At 39.0% G+C, this 19889-nt stretch overlaps 1 protein-coding gene across 2 annotated transcripts in view; it reads left to right on the top strand.

Moving 5' to 3' along the window:
* The window catches only part of LOC126236657 (COP9 signalosome complex subunit 4), an 84120-nt gene extending 68802 nt beyond the window's left edge, over nt 1–15318 (top strand). Inside the window, exons 5-9 of one of the 2 annotated variants that reach the window (XM_049946125.1) lie at nt 2922–3036; nt 6476–6665; nt 13571–13741; nt 14802–15002; nt 15115–15318. In XM_049946125.1, the coding sequence (XP_049802082.1) occupies nt 2922–3036; nt 6476–6665; nt 13571–13741; nt 14802–15002; nt 15115–15248 (811 nt within the window). In that variant the 3' untranslated portion in view covers nt 15249–15318. Of the gene's footprint in view, nt 1–2921; nt 3037–6433; nt 6666–13570; nt 13742–14801; nt 15003–15114 lie in introns of both variants that reach the window. The other variant, XM_049946124.1, reaches the window with a different exon arrangement.
* Nucleotides 15319–19889: the final 4571 nt, after the last annotated feature.

The raw sequence follows: 19889 nt of genomic DNA, 5'->3' as shown, positions 1-19889 counted from the left end.
GGATGTTATGGAATTCCAGGCGCTTACCTTCCATTATGAGCTGTGGGTAGTGTTTAGCACTCCATTATCTAGAATGTGGATAGTGTTTAGTTCTCCATTATCTAGAACTTCAGAGTTATTGGTTGTAGTCTCTCTCATATTGACTGCTGCTGCCATGAGTGCAGATGCCTAGTAGTAAGTTTCGTTTTTTCTTGTGGCTTACACTAATTTTCTTCAGTATTTTTTGTGGTGTCACCGCCAGACACCACACTTGCTAGGTGGTAGCTTAAATCGGCCGCGGTCCATTAGTACATGTCGGACCCGCGTGTCGCCACTGTCAGGATCGCAGACCGAGCGCCACCACAAGGCAGGTCTCGAGAGACGGACTAGCACTCGCCCCAGTTGTACGGACGACATTGCTAGCGACTACACGTACGAAGCCTTTCTCTCAATTGCCGAGAGACAGTTAGAATAGCCTTCAGCTAAGTCCATGGCTACGACCTAGCAAGGCTCCATTTGGACCATTGCATGTATCTCAAGATAGTCTCACTTGTATCATCAAGAATGCTGTATACCAAAGGACGATATAAAAGTTAAGTGTTCTAGTAGCTACGTTCTTTTCTTTATCACATTCATTACGAATCCTGTTTCAGACCTCACTCCATCCTTCGTGAGTTAGCGCGTGCATCTTGGCCGCCTCTTTCAATTAGTGTGCGTAGTGTTGGCAAGTCTGCCGACACAACATTTTTATTGCATTTTGAAGAACACAGCCACTCCCCATACTCCCACTGCATGACTGTTCTGCCTAGTTGGAATACCAATTGCATGGAATAAAGCTTTGGAACTAAGCATTACTTAATCTGCTTTCTAGATATGTTCTCCTCCACAATTGATGCAATGTGCCCAATACGGTTTCCACTTCCAGAAGAAGTTATGGTATGCCTCTTGCAGGTGATTTCGTTTTCTGAGCAAGAGTCACACGCCAACAGGGATGAATGTGCGGATGTGTTACCGTAATGCAAGAGCCATGAATTGTCTCACTACATTTCACGTTGATTCCTTCTCACATTTTCTTGCAGTGTGCAACATGTCCCAGTAGTACAATCAGTTAATAGTTCCATGACGGACAAATCCTTCAAAGTCAAAGAAAATTATCAGCATGGCTTTGACATTTGACCCGACCTGATGAGTTTTTTCCTTGGAGAACCTTCCCTGACCGATTGTGAAGACTGAACCTTGGACTCAACATCGTAACCATAGACCCATGTCTCATCACCAGTCAAGATTCTCTTAAGGAACATTGCATTCTCATTTGCATGATCCAGAATCTCTTCACAGATCATTAGGCAAAGGTATTTTTGGTCTTAACTCAAGAGCCCGTGGGACAAAATTGGCAGCAACACAATGCATTCCAGAATGCTGTGTCAGGATTTCATGACATGATCCAGCTGAAATGTTACGTAATTCTGCAATCTCTCTTAGATTGGCATGCACTATTTCATAGATATTCCTGACATGAGCATTGTCGGTAGATGTCAAAGGGCATCCTGAATGAGGGTCATCTTTAACTTCCGTCCACCCATTTTAAACTCGTGTGAACCATTTGTAACACTGAGTACGGCTTAAGTATTCATTACCATAGGCTTCCTGCATCAATTGGTACGTCTCTGTAAAGATTTTGGTGAGATTCACACAAAATTTAATGCAGACGCTTTGCTCCTCTAACCCTGCCATCTCGAAATTTGTGAACTTTGCGACACAACGCTCTACTCAGTACAGCACTGAAGAATAACTAACTGATATACAAAAATGAAACTTCTGGCAGTTACACATTAAACACAGGAATACCAACTGCATTTCGCTCCAGCACACCATTGGGGCAAAATTACGAATGTTCTGGAATTTTTTGAACAGACCTCATATATAACCTGAGTAAAATATGGTAACAAAAAGTACTTGGTGGAAATATAAAAAATTTAAAAAGTAAAGGTAACAAGTCACTGAACAGTTGCAGCATTGAGTCATTGATTGGTACACAAATGAAACTGTAAACATTGCTTAGCAACCTTTTCATCTCGTTGATTTTCCTATCAAATGCCCAGTGCTATTCAGCGAGTTATCTGTACTACTCCTTTACATATTTATTTTTCACATAGGATTTTCTTTTATATTTGTTTGCTATATTGTTCATAGCAGTTGATCCACTTTCATATTTCATTATTCATTAAAAGGCATACTCCTGTGTAAACACCATGTAATTTTGTATTTTATTCCTCCACTCATCTGACCAGAAATCCTGTTTTTCCAATGTGTCTTACAAGGAGCAGTTTAACCATTGCGCCCCATTTTTCTTTAAACTACCCCCAGTCAGTCATTATACTATGTGGACTGCTGCTAGCACTTTGGAATGAGATTGATTGTTTCCAGATTTTGTGTTGTTTTTTACATCAATCCTTCACAATGTTAGACAGTCACTATCCATCAGTACATGAGGTGTGCCTGATTTGGTTTCGTGTTAAAATGGTGGAAATGTCCCTAATGTTTTATTTTTTTTTTTACTAAGGTGACATACAGTGAATAGTCCACATTCAAAGTTGCTGAGCTCTCCTTAATGACCCATTCCACTGTGATTGTAACAGTGCTGCTTGTCACCCCCTCACCCACCACCCCACCCCACCCCACCCCACCCCACCCCACCCCTTCCTCCTCATTTTATAGTGGTAAGTCCACTTCTTGTGACATCTAGTTGTCAGTTATGTATTACATAGAAGTGTCTGGATACTGCTGATCAGGTAATGTGTAAGGTACATGGAATCATACTTGCAGGATATTACTACATTGACTAAGAAAATGCATTGAAGTGCACGTTATCTTTTATGTGTTAACTGCGAAACATTGTACATGTAAACTCGATTCCTGAGACATTGTATCTTGGTTTTTAGGCAGTACACTGTGGACTACAAGCTTGATACATACCTCAAGATAGCAAGGTTGTATCTAGAAGATGATGATCCTGTTCAGGCAGAAGCTTACATAAATAGAGCATCACTGCTGCAGGCAAGTTGCCAGATATGCCATATTTTTGTGTTTTTGGGGGCTCTCATTTTATCCTGTGTTCACTGATGTTCCTGTTATAGCTTGTCACAGGCAAGAGTGCTTTTGCATTATTTGAAATCTTTAGTATTGGAGCTATTTCTGTTGGTGCTATTATACAAGAGTAAGTCAATTATTATCTGCAGTTTAGTTACATTTTTGTTTATTTTGGTAGTACTGGTCGTATGTAAAGTACACAAGCAGCAAGACGCAGTCAATACCTTCGCTGTGCAGTGCCGATGGTACTGTTACCGATGACGGTGCTGCTAAAGCGGAGTTATTGAACGCAGTTTTCCGAAATTCCTTCACCAGGGAAGATGAATGGAATATTCCAGAATTTGAAACACGAAAGTTGCTAGCATGAGTTTCTTAGAAGTAGATACCTTAGGGGTTGCGAAGCAACTCAAATCGCTTGATACGGGCAAGTCTTCAGGTCCAGATTGTATATCGATTAGGTTCCTTTCAGAATACACTGATACAATAGCTCCCTACTTAGCACTCATATACAACCGCTCGCTCACCGATAGATCTGTACCTACAGATTGGAAAATTACGCAGGTCGCACCAGTGTTTAAGAAGAGTAGTAGGAGTAATCCATCGAATTACAGACCTATATCATTGATGTCGGTTTGCAGTAGGGTTTTGGAGCATATACTGTATTCAAACACTATGAACCTCGAAGGGAACGATCTATTGATACGTAATCAGCATGGTTTCAGAAAACATCGTTCTTGTGCAACGCAGCTAGCTCTTTATTCGCACGAAGTAATGGCCGCTATCGACAGGGGATCTCAAGTTGATGCCGAATTTCTAGATTTCCGGAAAGCTTTTGACACCGTTCCTCACAAGCGAATTCTAATCAAGCTGCGGGCCTATGGGGTATCGTCTCAGTTGTGCGACTGGATTCGTGATTTCCTGTCAGGAAGGTCGCAGTTCGTAGTAATAGACGGCAAATCATCGAGTAAAACTGAAGTGATATCAGGTGTTCCCCAGGGAAGCGTCCTGAGACCTCTGCTGTTCCTGATCTATATAAATGACTTGGGTGACAATCTGAGCAGTTCTCTTAGGTTGTTCGCAGATGATGCTGTAATTTACCATCTAGTGAGGTCATCCGAAGACCAGTATCAGTTGCAAAGCGATTTAGAAAAGATTGCTATATGGTGTGGCAGGTGGCAGTTGACGCTAAATAACGAAAAGTGTGAGGTGATCCACATGAGTTCCAAAAGAAATCCGTTGGAATTCAATTACTCGATAAATAGTACAATTCTCAAGGCTGTCAATTCAACTAAGTACCTGGGTGTTAAAATTATGAACAACTTCAGTTGGAAAGACCACATAGATAATATTGTGGGGAAGGCGAGCCAAAGGTTGCGTTTCATTGGCAGGACACTTAGAAGATGCAATAAGTCCACTAAAGAGACAGCTTACACTACACTCGTTCGTCCTCTGTTAGAATACTGCTGCGCGGTGTGGGATCCTTACCAGGTGGGATTGACGGAGGACATCGAAAGGGTGCAAAAAAGGGCAGCTCATTTTGTATTATCACGTAGTAGGGGAGAGAGTGTGGCAGATATGATACGCGAATTGGGAATGAAGTCATTACAGCAAAGACTTTTTCGTCGCGGTGAGATCTATTTACAAAATTTCAGTCACCAACTTTCTCTTCCGAATGCGAAAATATTTTGTTGAGCCCAACCTACATAGGTAGGAATGATCATCAAAATAAAATAAGAGAAATCAGAGCTCGATCAGAAAGGTTTAGGTGTTCGTTTTTCCCGTGCGCTGTTCGGGAGTGGAATGGTAGAGAGATAGTATGATTGTGGTTCGACGAACCCTCTGCCAAGCACTTAAATGTGAATTATAGAGTAGTCATGTAGATGTAGATGTAGATGCTTTGTTTATTTGTTGTTATATCTGTGCCGTTTTCAAGCTGCTAGGTTAGTTTCGTTATTACTGCCGTGCTGTTAATTGTGGCTGCTCCGCTGTGTATTTGCACCAAAGGGGAGCAACGTTCAGTGATCCGTTTTTTGTGGTCAGAAGGTGTATCAGGGACCAAAATTCATCAAAGACTTTCGGTACAGTACAGGAACAGTGTTTTGCCACAACTGAGTGTTTACAAATGGATTGAAAAATTCCGAAATGGTCGCACAAGTGTTACACATGATGAATGAGCCGGACAACCGTTTACCGCCACAAATGAACAAACTGTTGAGCGTTCACATGAAATGATTATCTTAGACAGATGATTAACTATTGACGAAATGGCACATTGTCTGCAATTTGATCACGGTTCTGCCTACGAAATCATTCTTAACAGACTTGGGTATCATAAAGTTTGTGCAAGATGGGTCCCAAAACAACTCACACAGTTGCATAAACAAACACACTTGGACATCTGTAAAAATCATTTTGATCACTATGGTAATGAAGGGGACAACTTCTTAGACAGGATCATTACTGGTGATGAAACATGGATCCGTCATCACGAGCCGAAGAGTAAACTGCAGAGTATGGAATGGAAACATCCAAATTCAGCATGCAAGAAAAAGTTCAAGACCCAACTGTCCGCAGGAAAACTGATGCTTACGGTTTTTTGGGATGCACAAGATCCAGTACTGGAACATTGTGGGGAAAGGGGCACAACAATAAACAGTGTATGTTACAGTGAGATGCTTACAGCCAGACTAAAGCCTGCAATTCAAAGCAAATGCTGAGGATTCCTGTCAAATGGTTTTGTGTTGTTGCATGACAATGCCCATCCGCATACTGCTGAAACGCTCCAGAAACTCAAATTTGAAGTACTGGATCATCCTCCATATAGTCTCAATCATGCCCCTTCTGACTATCACTTGTTTGGTCCATTCAAACAGGCACTAAGGATCTGTTGATTTGCCTCAAACGAAGCAGTGAAAGAAGCGGTGAATTCCTGTCTCGCAGTTCAACAGAGAACCTTCTTTTATGAGGGCATCAGGAAGCTTGTATGATGGACCAAGTGTATTGAAACACAAGGAGACTGTCGAAAATGATGTACTTGTAAGTTTCCTATTTGATTACAATAAAATTTTATAACTACTTTGCGGATAATAATTGACTTACCCTTGTAAGTAACCTGGCAATTATTTATATAGGAGATGATGCACTTGTCATACAGTTGTGATTGAGAAATAACTTTGTGATAATTTCCAGGTCAGCAAAAACCCTTCGTTGTAAAGTTCATGAAGTAATGCACTCCTACCACAAGAAAAAGACATAGTAATAGTGTTTCTAAAATGTTTGCACGATGCATGATTATACTAACATATTATATGCTCTAATAAATATTTTGATGATAATTTTTTGTATTTCTATTTTGATATTTCAGTTATTCTCTCTCACTAATTTCTGTCGACCATTTCATATACAGGCTGAATCAAGAAATGAACAGTTACAGATTTATTACAAAGTCTGTTATGCTAGAGTACTAGACTACCGCCGAAAATTTATTGAGGCAGCTCAGCGTTATAATGAACTTTCTTACCGAACCATAATTCATGAGGATGAACGTATGACTGCATTAAGAAATGCACTAATATGCACAGTCCTTGCTTCAGCAGGTAGTACATTTTTTTTTAATAATTAGCCACGTATTGTGAATATATCATTATTAAAAATAATAATGTTAAATAATGTTGTGCAATATTTGTGTACTGTGTGTACTAGTGTAAAGATGCTGTTTTCTAACATACTTCAGGTGAATGATGGCGAGATCTCCTCTCCCTCCCTTCCCCCCCCCCCCCCCCCCCCATTTTCCTCACACTCCTGCCCCTCTCTTTGTGAGTGGGGGATGGAGGGGTTGGGAATTTTTGTAGTTCCATAATGATATTTTCACTCTGCAGCAGTGTGTGTGTGCTGATATAAAATTTTCTGGCAGATTAAAATTGTGTGCTAGATTAAGCCTCGAACTTGGGACTTCTGCCTTTTGTAGTGAAGTGCTCTATAGACTGAGTTACCCAAGCATGACTCAAGGCCTGTTCTCACAGCTTTACTTCTACCAGTACCTCATCTCCTACCTTCCAAACTTCACAGATGCTCTCCTGCAAAACTTGCAAGTTTGGCACTCCTGGAAGAAAGGATATTGCGGAGACATAGCTTAGCCTGGATGATACTTTCAGAGTGAAATTTTCACCCTGCAGTGGAGTTAGCACTGATATGAAAGGTAGAAATGAAGTACTGGCAGAAGTAAAGCTGTGAGGAAAGCTCATGAGTCGTACTTGGATAGCTCAATTCGTAGAGCACTTGCCCATGAAAGGCAAAGGTTCAGAGTTCGTCTTGGTCCAGCACACAGTTTTAATCTGCCAGGAAGTTCCTGTAGTTGACTGTCTTTAGCTATGTAAGTGTTCATTCTCTAATTCCACCAATGTTGACAGATCACACATTTTAACTTAATGTCCCAATGCTGTATGGATGTAGTATACATCATATCAAAAAATTGTGATTAAAGCTTTGATGTAGTTTGTATGGAAATAATGCTAAGGCTTCCGAAGTTGCCTTTATGTAGATATAGTGCACACATCAGAAAGTCATATAAAGACAGGTTAAAATCAATCCTTTAGCAGTTCAATGAAATAATATTAGTAAGGGAAAAAGCCACAAAAATACATTTTTGCTGAAAGTGATATGTGGTGATATTTCAGAAACGTAAGTTTCTTTCTTGGGACCAATAGGCTTGATAATAAAAAGATGAATGGCTCTCAGCAATACCAGAGTGTGAGAACATTCAGTCCCACTTTCATACCCATGCTCACTGGATAAAACATTAATTACCCCCTTAAAATAGCACACTGGCTACTTTGGAGGTGGTGTAGAACTGGTACCAAGCAGTGCTGTGACACTCCACTGCTGACAAATGTCATGACATTGAATTTTTGTTTATTTGTGTTTGTGGGGTGGGACAGTCAGTTTTATGGAATCAATGCAGTACAGTGTGGAGATAGGACGGAATGGTGGTTAGAAGCTGTTGTTTGGAATGGTGTAACAGGGCCTAAGAAAAATAATTGTAAGAAGATCCTAACCTACAGGGACTGGAGACAAGTGTATCACCTTGTTGATGACAGTCAGTTTCAAACCTGGCAGACAGTGCTGTTTGCAGTGAATGCAGGTCCACCTCAACTAATTTCTGAATGAACATCGCAAAATACCATCGCTCACAGACACATAAAATGGCAAGTCTTCAGTGGGTCAGGCACAGAAACTGGACAATTTCTTACTGCAGGTGATTTTGGTCAATCGCATCTTAACTGACCCTTCTAATCATATGGAAATTTCTGGACTATTTGAAATGGTGCATGAAACATAGCAAGCAACATCCCGTTAGTTAAGCAGCTATGCAGGTTCTAATTATCGATTTGGCACTTCATCTGTACATGGGAGACATGAGCAAACTTGTGGGCTCACATCACCAAATTGGACAGAAGGTGGGGATTTAACATCTCATCAACAGGCAGGTCATTGGTGATGAAGCACAAGCTTGGAATGTTCCAAGGATGAAGAAGCAGATCGGTTGCACCCTTTCAAAGGAACCATCTTGGCATTTGTGTTGAGCGATTTCCATAAATCGCAGCACACACACATCTGGATGGTCAGACATGGATTTGAATCCTTGTCCAGTCGAACATGAATTGTAATAACTGCTGTTGCCTTGCGTGGTATTACTGGATGAACTCTCAACTTGCGATTATGCTTCCGCATCAGCTGTAGAACATTTCAGAAAAAATGAAAATTTTTGCCAAACTGAGACTTGAACCCGAATTTCCCACTTGCCACAAGCGGTCGTATAACCAGTTCGGCCATGCGAGCATGCTGCCAGGTATCACTGAACTGAGATCATTATCAAAGATGGAGACGGAGTTATAAGGTTTAGCTTGATGTGTCATGAGGATGGCTTTTATTTATTTATTTTAAGTGTGGTTATGCAATACATTTAGAGATTGCATCAAAAGTTTCATGTTTAAACGTTTGAGGAAAGAGGATGGAATAAAATATAGAAATTTTCGTTTGAAAGTTGTATTGCTATCATAAAATTCTCCACCAAATAAAATAGACATTTGGTTCTGCTGTAACACTTCTCATCATTTCTCAATGTAAGACTACTTATATTTCAGTATTTACAAACTAGTATTCCGTGGGTTTTGTGGGATTTGTGTGGTATATAATTAGATACCTGCTTTTACAAACCCCTTTACAATTGTCCCCATTGAGGTCAGTTAATTCGTAGTTAGTATGACACTTTAGTGGCAAATGCACTTAACATTTGTCATCGTTGCTGTGTGCTTTGTCTAAAAACTATTTCCTCCTCCTCCTCCTCCTCCTCCTCCTCCTCCTCCTCCTCATTTTTATCCCTGTAACTAAAATTCACAGTAACAATGGAACCTGCCGGTCTAAATGATATTCAAATTAAAATGGACAATCTGAAGACATTTCTCAAGTACGAAGTTTATTTAATTGACTTAGGAAATATCATGCAGTACAGTTATGAGGTAATATTTAAATATAGTGTTCAACAGTGATTTGCTGTTTGTCTGTGTTTAATCATAAAGATAAAAACTTTACTGGGAAGGAAGACTTCAAAGATTTGAATAAACCTAGGAGATGTGTGGATGTCTATTGCACACATTACTGTTAGAGATGGGCAAAACTGTTCTTTTCAGAGATTGGATCAGAACTGTTCACTCCCTGAAATGAATTAGCTGTTTTTCATGACTCACCACTCATTTACAAAAGAAAATAAATGAAAGGCACATTGCCCTTTAAACTTGGTTTATTCCAGTACTATACCTGTATTTTGATCTTATTTGATCCTATTTTGAAGTAACATAGATAATGAGTAAGAATTTTGTATTGTTTATTGAAATTTCCACGATATGACAAAGTTTTTGATTATTGATTTATTTTGCACTAGCGTGGTTTTTTGGGTGATCGGAAAATGTTGTAACTTGAGATTTACATTAACAATATATTTGGCTATAATGTATTAAAATTTCATTAACCTCATACAAATACATCGCAAGCCATATATTTTTCCTTTCGAAGACGCCTAAAATCGCAAAATCCGTACCAGAATAAGAAAAAAAAATATAAATTTGACTGTAAAACGAAAGTGCTGCATATAGCCTTACGCAGAATAAAACAAGGAAAATATTGGTGTATCACATTTTGCGATACGTTTATCGGTTCGCTCGTAATTAAAGCGTAAATTCGAGTGTCCATAATAAAAATCCTATAGTAAGAGTAGTCATCAGGAACCTAATCTAATCAGTTTAAACAAATAAAAATAAAATAAAAACAATTGATGTATACATAACATAATAATGTAATATACATAGCGGTATTACTATGAAGAACAATATCCAGTGGGGACAAACTCCGATGCAGAGGCGCTGAGTCGAGCAGGTCGAGCCGCGAGCTGTATTACTGCGTGAGCTGAGACCGCAGAGACCAGAGTGACACCAGAGTCGCTTTGCTCGACGCTCTGGCTAGAGTCGAGACGGTGGGGTGAGCGTTGAGCGGGCGAGTTCCGAGGGTGGGGGGAGCTCACCCGCTCCGAGACAAATCGTCCGCTCCCTTGCGAGCAGGTTTTTGCAAGTAGTTCCTATGTTATCCGCTAGGTGGCTCTCTGTCCTGTTGCTGGCATCAACTGCCCAGAGGGCAGGACGTGCGACTGAAACGATCGCCGACAGAGTGCGATGCGAAGTTAAGCTGCGCCAGACACTGCACAGTGCACACGGCAGACGACGCACAGAGACGGCCCGGCATATGTGAAACAAAATCCAATGGGGCACTGCACAATGCAGGCAGCCAAGGTAGAAGCAGGGCAGAGGCCGGCGCTGGCTGTGTTGTGTGGCGTGCACTGTGCTCTGACCAGCAGAGGCGCTGCTGATATGCTCCGTCTCTCTCTCTCTCTCTCTCTCTCTCTGCCTGGGAAACGTTTGGAGCTACCGTTCTTTTTTTCTGAATCACTGATTGTTCACTCCTTTGAAAGATTGAACTCTATGAATTAGTTCAAGAGCGGATCCCCCATCTCTAATTACTGTTACTGACTGCTTTTTGTAATTGAATTTTATTTATTTCATCTGCATTGCTCCAGAAGAAAATTCCGTGAGACAGCAGAAAGTTGTAAAATAAGACATTGGGAGATGCTTTTAAGTGCTAAACATGCTTAATTTCCGTGTGACTTCATTTTGATATTTTATCCAGGTAGAATCAAAGGCATTATGCATATACATTTTGTTTGTGAGTCACCTCCACAGCAAAAGTTGCTAACACATGTCTTTGCAATGGTACTAAAATTGGAGACATTTGCTTCAGATCCAGATGGAGGAAGTATTTATCTCCACCAATATATGATTGGCATGGGAAAGAGAGGTGGTGGTGTATAGTTTCTGATCACTTGACTTGGCACCAATATCAGGAATTAATTTCCAAACCTTTCTGCAGTGTTTCATGGACTGGGGGCACGTGACACTATTGATTGTGAACTTGTCAGTTGGATGGGGGTGTTAAGTGTGGTGGTCCACTTTTATCTGGTTTAAAGGAGTAAGCTATATGACATCTGGTTTCACCCTCACTCTTATCTCATCGTACAACACAGTGACACTCACTCACACACTCTGTAGTCACCTACACCCAGTATATGATGGAGACACAACTTATAAAATAAATAAAAATAAAATGGAATAAAATATTAATGATTAATTATTCTGTATGTATGATGATTGGTTGTAATTGGTATTTGCTTATCTGGAACGTGGACGTTTAATTATTCGGTATCAGACGCTGGACAATGGCTATTTGGAAAAGGCAATGTAACTCGTAGTTGACCGTGAAAGAAAACTGAAATAATCGGACTTCATAATTAAATCGTTTCCAAAGACTGCTGCGGTAGGTACGGACTCATGATCTAATCTCAATATTACAATGATTTGCCAGCCATGCCAATACGTCGTACAGAGGTGATTGTCTACTAAACATAAAAAGTTACACAGTTAGTTAAATCAGATATATTCAATGAAATAGCCTACAGTTCATAATCCTACTTACTTTTATAAATATAAATTCATTACAGAATCGAGTGCCTAGTGTGGTTGCAACTCGCAGTATTCTTCTATAACATGAAAATATGGCGGTGTGCCAGACAATAAAATAAAATACGTGCTTCTCGCACCACTTCTACCTGAGCTCTCTCCTCTCTTAATCAAACATAAGAGTAACGTAATTATTCTTTTGTCTTTATCAGCGACACAGCGCTGCAGTTGTGTGCCATAGGCTTTATTTATTAGTCACTGATTATTTATTTAATTAATATTTCGCGTTTCCGCGGAAACTCACGCTCGGCATGCAAATGTGCCTTTATAAACTCTACACTGCATAAGAGGAGGCCACTGTGTGTAAAGGAAGAAAACTCTCCCGATTAGGTGCCTGAACTTACGGTTGCGACCTCCCGGCCAACAATGCCATATGATTTTTCATTTTCTTCATTTGATGTGTGTCCTTTGTCATCTGTATGAGTTATCAGCAGCTCCTTTTTTTCTGTTTAAAAGTGCATGAGGTGAGTCTTTTTATCGTAGTATGTTTAACACACATGACAATTTTAGAACAGAGTTGTCAAGTCATTGGAAGGTCATTTACATTAGTTCATTACAAGACTGGACATAGTAATGAATTTTATGAGACTCTACCTTTAATGCTTCTCCATTTTGTTCAGTTCTATTTCTCTGGTGTATTTTGTCTCTGTGACATTTTGATTTATGTTATCAAGGTAAGACTATACTCAAATCCACGTTACACTGTTGTAGCACATTTGAATAGCATCAAGAACCTAGCAGTTTTAGTTTAATGTTGGCTGACTGTACATGGAAATTTTTCTGGATTACTGTTTACCATGCAGCATGAATAAATTTTCACTTGAATATAACAGTCTGTGCACTGTAAATACGCACAGTACTTCAAAGTAGTTAACTTTTTGACAGTCTTCTTTGTCCTCTGTAAAAGCCTCACCAAAGAGACATATGACAATAGAGAATCCTGATGGAATGATAAGAATAGGCCTAAAGGTAGAAATCCAATGTATAGTAAAGGCATTGAGGGATTGAAAGATGTGCACGTGTGCCCCCCCCCCCCCCCTCTCTCTCTTTCTCTCTCTCTCTCTCTCTCTCTCTCTCTCTCTCTCTCTCTCTCTCTCTCTCTCTCTCTCACACACACACACACACACACACGCACACACACACACCTGTGTGACTACATTGTGCTGACTGACAATAGTGTAGCTGTGCAGTATGTATTGTGCTGTAATTAACTTTCATTTTGCAATTTAAGCAAGTGTGCCCACTCTCATTTGTTAGACAGCTGAAGTACTTATTGCTAAGCATTGAGTAAAAAATAGGCAGTAGCCTTTAGACACTAATAATATGTTTATGACGTTGTTCTCCCTAAACATTATTGTTTATTTGTTCTAATATTATAGGCCAACAGCGAAGTCGTATGCTGGCAACACTGTTCAAGGATGAGAGATGCCAACAGTTACCAGCATACTCCATTTTAGAAAAAATGTATTTAGACAGGATCATTCGTCGCTCAGAACTGCAAGAATTTGGGAATTTGCTTCAACCACATCAGAAGGCACTTACTCCTGATGGTGAGTTTTCTGTCTAGTAAATACTGTGTAATAAAACTACTAGAGATAAAGGAAATGGAGGCAGAAAATATGCAGTAATTGTAACACATTTTGTGCATTGAACACTATTTTGTCACAGTCACTGGTATTTTACTGAAACTGGTATGGAGCAGAAAAAATGTAAGATAATGGATTTAACAGAAACAAGTGTTAGAATTCACATGCTTAAAGCAGTAGGTATAACGGATGCTGATCAGTAACCAAAAAAATCAACAAAATTGCACCTGGATCACCCCCTCTCGCAAGCTAGCGTGCTATGTATTAAACTATATGAGTAGGTTAAATGTATTATATAACAGAGGTCTAAAATCTGTTCCCTGAGTATGGGAGAAAAATTTAATACCCATAAGATACTTCTAAAATGCTTACATGTGTGAAACTAACTGCCACATAGTTTGGTTTGCTATAGCGGCGGCACTCTAGAATCACATATTAAAAGATTTATGCCTGAGAAGCCTACAGTTGACACTATTGTTCTTTTAAAAAATTCCATCTTCTTAATTTTTGAGACTTTATGCATCAGACAGTAATATTGTTGTTTATTTTCCAATTATGAACTTCATGAATTTAGTTATAAAGTATTGCTTAACAATAGTACTGAAAGTGCTACAAAAATAATGAAAATTGTGCTTGAAAAAATGAAATTGTCTGTCAGAATTTAAAATTTGTTGGTCAAGACCTCTATTGGTAAGCTGCAGTTATGGCTTTGTAAAAGGAAAAAAAGGCTTTGCTACTTTCATGAAAAGATGCTCTTATTCTACAAATATCTTCAGTATCTTTACAGTTACTTGCCCCTCAGTATTAAGTTTCATGCCATAAAGCTTGTTTTGGTATCTGACTGTTACTGTTCAGGGGGCACACTAAATATGAAGGAAAAAATAAATAAATTTGCCAAGAATTGGCAACTGCATCACTATTATGAGTGAAACTGGGTCATTCTTTGTGAGAGACTTTAATTCAGTACCTCATCAGTTTTGTGGTGAGTTGATGTGAATTTTCAATTTTTGTAAATTTTTTGCAGGTTCTACAATCTTAGAGCGAGCAGTCATTGAACACAATCTGCTATCTGCTAGTAAACTTTATAATAATATTACTTTTGAAGAACTTGGGGCCTTGCTGGAAATTCCTCCAATTAAAGCAGAAAAAATTGCTAGTCAAATGATAACAGAGGGCCGTATGAATGGATACATTGATCAGATTGATTCCATTGTTCACTTTGAAAGTTTGTATATCCCGTTATTGTTTTTGAGTGGTGTGAAAAATGATATTTATATCTAAAAACCCTTGTTACTGTTTGTGTCTTGGCTTGTAATTTTTAATTTCTTCCATTTCAGCACGTGAAGTTCTGCCAACATGGGACAAACAAATACAGTCACTTTGCTACCAAGTTAATCAGATAATTGAAAAGATAACAAATACTGAACCAGAATGGATTGCTAAGGCTCTGGAAGAACAAATGATTCACTGATAAGCCTTGTAATGGATTATTTGAGTAACGTTGTTCCTTTTGTCACTCTTTTGTTATTAAATATTTTCACGAAAAATATTTTGTTTTACAAATTCCTGCAACTACCTCATTATGTATGTATAAAACATAATTTTGCATGGGCTTTGATAATACCTTATTAAAATGACATCACAGGTTAGGCAAAATTGGCAGCACCAGTATTAATGTTTCTATACCTGTATATACTGTTAGGAAACATGCATACATTCTTAAAACATCTAAATAGAAACAGTTGGACATGGTATCTGTATAATGTCCACATTGTACTCGCTATAAAAGGAATATTGATAAAATTCAGAAGTGTCTAGTTTCACAATGAAATGATATTTGGGCTACTATTTTGACACGCTGTGTTCTAAAGATGTTAAAAAAAAATTGCTTTATCTTGGCAGACTGGCTACTTCAATGCGGGAAATGTATGAGTGGATCAAAGAGTGTTAGGTAGTCAAAAATGCCACCAGCAGCAATTATTGACATTTAGTTAGTGCTAAAGCACTAGGCTACAAATCTGAGGTCTAGCATTCAATCCTCATCTGATCATAGTTTTTTGTGATACTTACTGCTTCTGTCATCTTTGGCAGTGTATGAAAAATTAAAAGTTTAAAATTTTTAAACCAATTGATGGGTTAAGAACAGTTTTACCTTACATTAGTCTTTGCAACTTATTCTCAGATTTGATACTATTCTAAAATTTATGCTCATTGTATCACTTTGACATCTGGTCTACTGGCAGTGTGAAATTGAAATGAAAGTAAGGTAACAACAACTGATATTTGTTTGAATTGGAATAACTGTAGAAATGTATTGATAACTGTATCCTGTTTTCGGCCACACACTATTGATTGGCTCTATTGTAACCAAAGCTGACCAGCCCTTTTTATCCATCCTATACAGTGGATTAGACTTCTGTAAATTTTCTTAATTGTCTGAACAAGCTGCTGTTCTTGAATCTGGGCTGTTCAACTTGTAAAATTCCTACTTGTAGTCAACCTGTAGCTGTTCCTGAACTTTATTGCAGTTATAAGGTTTTTTCATTGACAAAGTTGTTGAGACTGGACTTCTCTTCAGAAGGAGCAAATTCAAATTGCCATTCTGGCAGCCAGATATATATTTTCCTAAATCCTTTCAGGCTAATACCAGAATGGTTCCTTTAGCCTGGTTAGTTTCTTGTCCCATACTTGCCTAGTGAAGTTAATGTTCCACCTCCGAAGTACTTTACAAGAAGGTAAGACCTAATCTTCCTTTTTGACTGTATTAGAACAGCAATACTTAAATATCAACTTTACATCTGTGTCTAAAACAGATTGCGTCCAAATGCTGTATTTTTCCCTGCGTATTCATGCTCTATGAACCATTAGCATCATGTATGAAGTGTAAGCTATTCTGTCGTGTATAAATAGATGAACATGAAATTTTCTTATGGAATCAATTGAATTTTGATATAGTTACACATTTATGTTTCTAGCTACTGACTACTTACAAAATTGTTTATCACTTCTCATTCTGATGCTAAACAGACGTATTTACTATGTAACAAAAGAAACGCTGTAGTAATCAACAAAGTGAACTGATTACATGGCCAGGATGGCAGCACAATTGTGTTTATGCACAATAAATAGGTTTGGGAGACTGTAACAGCGAACGCTTGGGTATCCTTACAAGTGGAATACTATCAACATGCCTGTACACCTGTGTCCTGCATAGTACAACCAATAAATATACACACACTTCTGCTGCAATGGTGAGATAGCCAAGTGTGTATAGTGTCAGACTGGTGCACTATAGGTCATAGGCTCAGTGCTAATAGTATAGTTTTATTTTTGGTGACGTTGAACTATGTTGTGTACATGACCAAAATAAGGGTGAAAACCACAAAATTTAGATGTTGATTTATGACTGCAAAATTAATATCATAGAGACCAGACTGTAGAATGTTCATGACATAAGTTCCCCACAAATTTCTTGAAACTTAAATGCTCCTGTGGGTAGATGTCAGTCATAAAATGTTGGGGGTGCAGGAGCAATTTATCTTACTGATGATTGTATGAAGTGTTACTCTATAAATTGTAACAACTTGTATGCACCTTCTGCGTGATGAATATCGAAACAATTGTATTTTTATCTCCCTGCCACCTACTTTGTAACCAGTGCAATGGAAGTGAAAGTGTGGTAAGTATGAAGAAAAAGACAGCAGGGAAAAGCATTCTGTAACTGGGTCAAACCCACACACTGTAGTGTACTAACTTGTGACATGACACACTAAGCTATGGTGGTGAAGCCAATGGATTATTTGCCGGTAGGCTTACCTTTTTATCTTTTTATACAGGAGATTCATGCTTTGATTCTTGTTGGCAAAAAAGTTATTTATCAAGTTGACTTTAAACTTCTGATCACTTGTAATTTGTTTAACCAGGTTTTGTGCAACGAGAACTGAACCTGTCATTTGTCATTGAATTGTGAGGGCAATTTTTAATTCTTTTAAGAATGCTCATACTTCTTTCAAAGAAGCTGTAGTGACAGGGAATGTAAGAATAGGTTTGATAAACTTAATTATAGATTCTTGAAGACAATTGTCCGTTATGAATTTAAGATTGTCTGTGGATGATAAGTATTTGTCGTTGTAAATGTTTCCTAACAATATTAGGCTGTGACTCAACATCTCCACTGTATGATGAGTAGCAATCTATCCTTTCCTCATAGTGTTGTCATTATTCCATACTGGATTTTCCTTTTTAAGATCTCTAACCTACCTATACAATTAAAGGATGTAATCTTGTTTGATTTTGTCAAATGGCTTTTTTCCCATCTCATAACCCAGTGCTGTGTTCCTTTGTTACCATTTTCTGAGACTTTACAATGCTGCCTGTCTGTCGTCCTTTCTCTTCTTTCCAGTGTTTAATTTGTTGCCTTCCAAACTGCACCATACCCTCTCACTTACGATCACATTTTGTAACCATCTTGTCCATGTGCATCACAGGGTTACACGCTGATTGCTGGTGCAGCATCTCGTATGCCACATTACTCCAGCCGATATAATTAATCCTAGACCTCCAAATTGGTCACTCTTCCTGTCTCCATTCCATTTCGCACATATTAGCCTCACTTAGTCTAGTCACATCTGCTGTCACCCCCTTCTTCATGTATATTCACCCACAAAACTTCAACACACATTACAGTCTGCGTATTTATTTTTCTTTGATCTCTGTGTTTTCACATCAATTTCAGCTGGTTTTTACCTGTTACTGTTGGCTCACTCCCTCGGGTTTCATGTTGTTTCCCCATATTTCATCCAGTCCATCCTTCTCATGATTTTTCCCCTGTATTGTTGTTAATTTTTTGAACATTCTTCTACATTATTTACATATCTGTACATGTTTTTATCCTCCACCATTGATGTGTGCTCCTTCCATCTATGCCAATACAGGCTAGTTTTCTTATCCCTAGCCAGAAACCTGTCCCACTTAACTGTTCCTGCCTATTTGCTTCACTTATGGACCCCCCCCCCCCATCAAATTACATTACCTGTCTGCGGCTGCAACCTCTCCTTTCATAAAGACCTCAATCTGTTCAGATTCTGCCAATCCTTAACCCTCAACAACATAATCCTCAGGCCCAAATCATCTCCATCCATAAAATTCTCCTGCAGTGGTATCCCAAATTCCTGGATCCCATCTCACACGTGGAAATTTTTTGCCTTCCAGTAACTACCAGGAACTAGAACATGCACTGCACAACCTCAAAAAACACTACAATCTGTTCACCACCTACTCCCACCTTGGATTACAATTATCCACCACCTCTACAATAACTTCGAAATCTCCCCCACATCCTGTCAAAACTGACAAACCCTGCCTTGCAGACCTACTATACAGGGTGGTCCATTGATAGTGACTGGGCGAAATATCTCGCGAAATAAGCATCAAACGAAAAAACTACAAAGAACGAAACTCGTCTAGCTTGAAGGGGGAAACCAGATGGCGCTATGGTTGGCGCACTAGTTGGCGCTGCCATAGGTCCAACGGATATCAACTGTGTGTGTGTTTTTTTTTAATAGGAACCCACATTTTTATTACATACCGTATTTACTCGAATCTAAGCCACACCTGAAAAATGAGACTCGAAATCAAGGGAAAACAATTTTCCCGAATCTAAGCTGCACCTGAAATTTGAGACTCTAAATTCAAGGGGAGAGAAAAGTTTTAGGCCGCACCTCCAAATCAAAACAAAGTTGGTCTATTGTAATATGAGACACAATTTAGGTCGAATGAATGATGATACAGCTACAGTAGTTTGGTTCGAGTCATAAGCTTAGCAATTAAGCTTTGCCAGGTAGCCATCGCTATGCGTCAGGCGCTCTGTCCATATTTATATGGATGCCCTTCCTTTTTCACGTGCTTCGTCTGGTTTGAATCGGTTGCTCATTTTTCTTTGATCTGATAAGTGTCGTTCTCTTTGTTATAGGTGTTTAAGTCACTTTAAGCTGAAAATGCATTATTGTACTGTGTCATTCATTGTTTGTCGCATTCTGATAATGAGTGCGTACGACCTGTCGCCGCTCGCGGCATGGCTTGCTTTTGTGCGCGCTACCGCCGCTTACAATAA

The sequence above is a fragment of the Schistocerca nitens genome, chromosome 2, assembly GCF_023898315.1.
Source record: "Schistocerca nitens isolate TAMUIC-IGC-003100 chromosome 2, iqSchNite1.1, whole genome shotgun sequence".
Lineage (NCBI taxonomy): Eukaryota > Metazoa > Arthropoda > Insecta > Orthoptera > Acrididae > Schistocerca > Schistocerca nitens.
The sequence above is the reverse complement of the archived record's forward strand: the minus strand, read 5'-3'. Positions and strand labels throughout refer to the sequence as shown.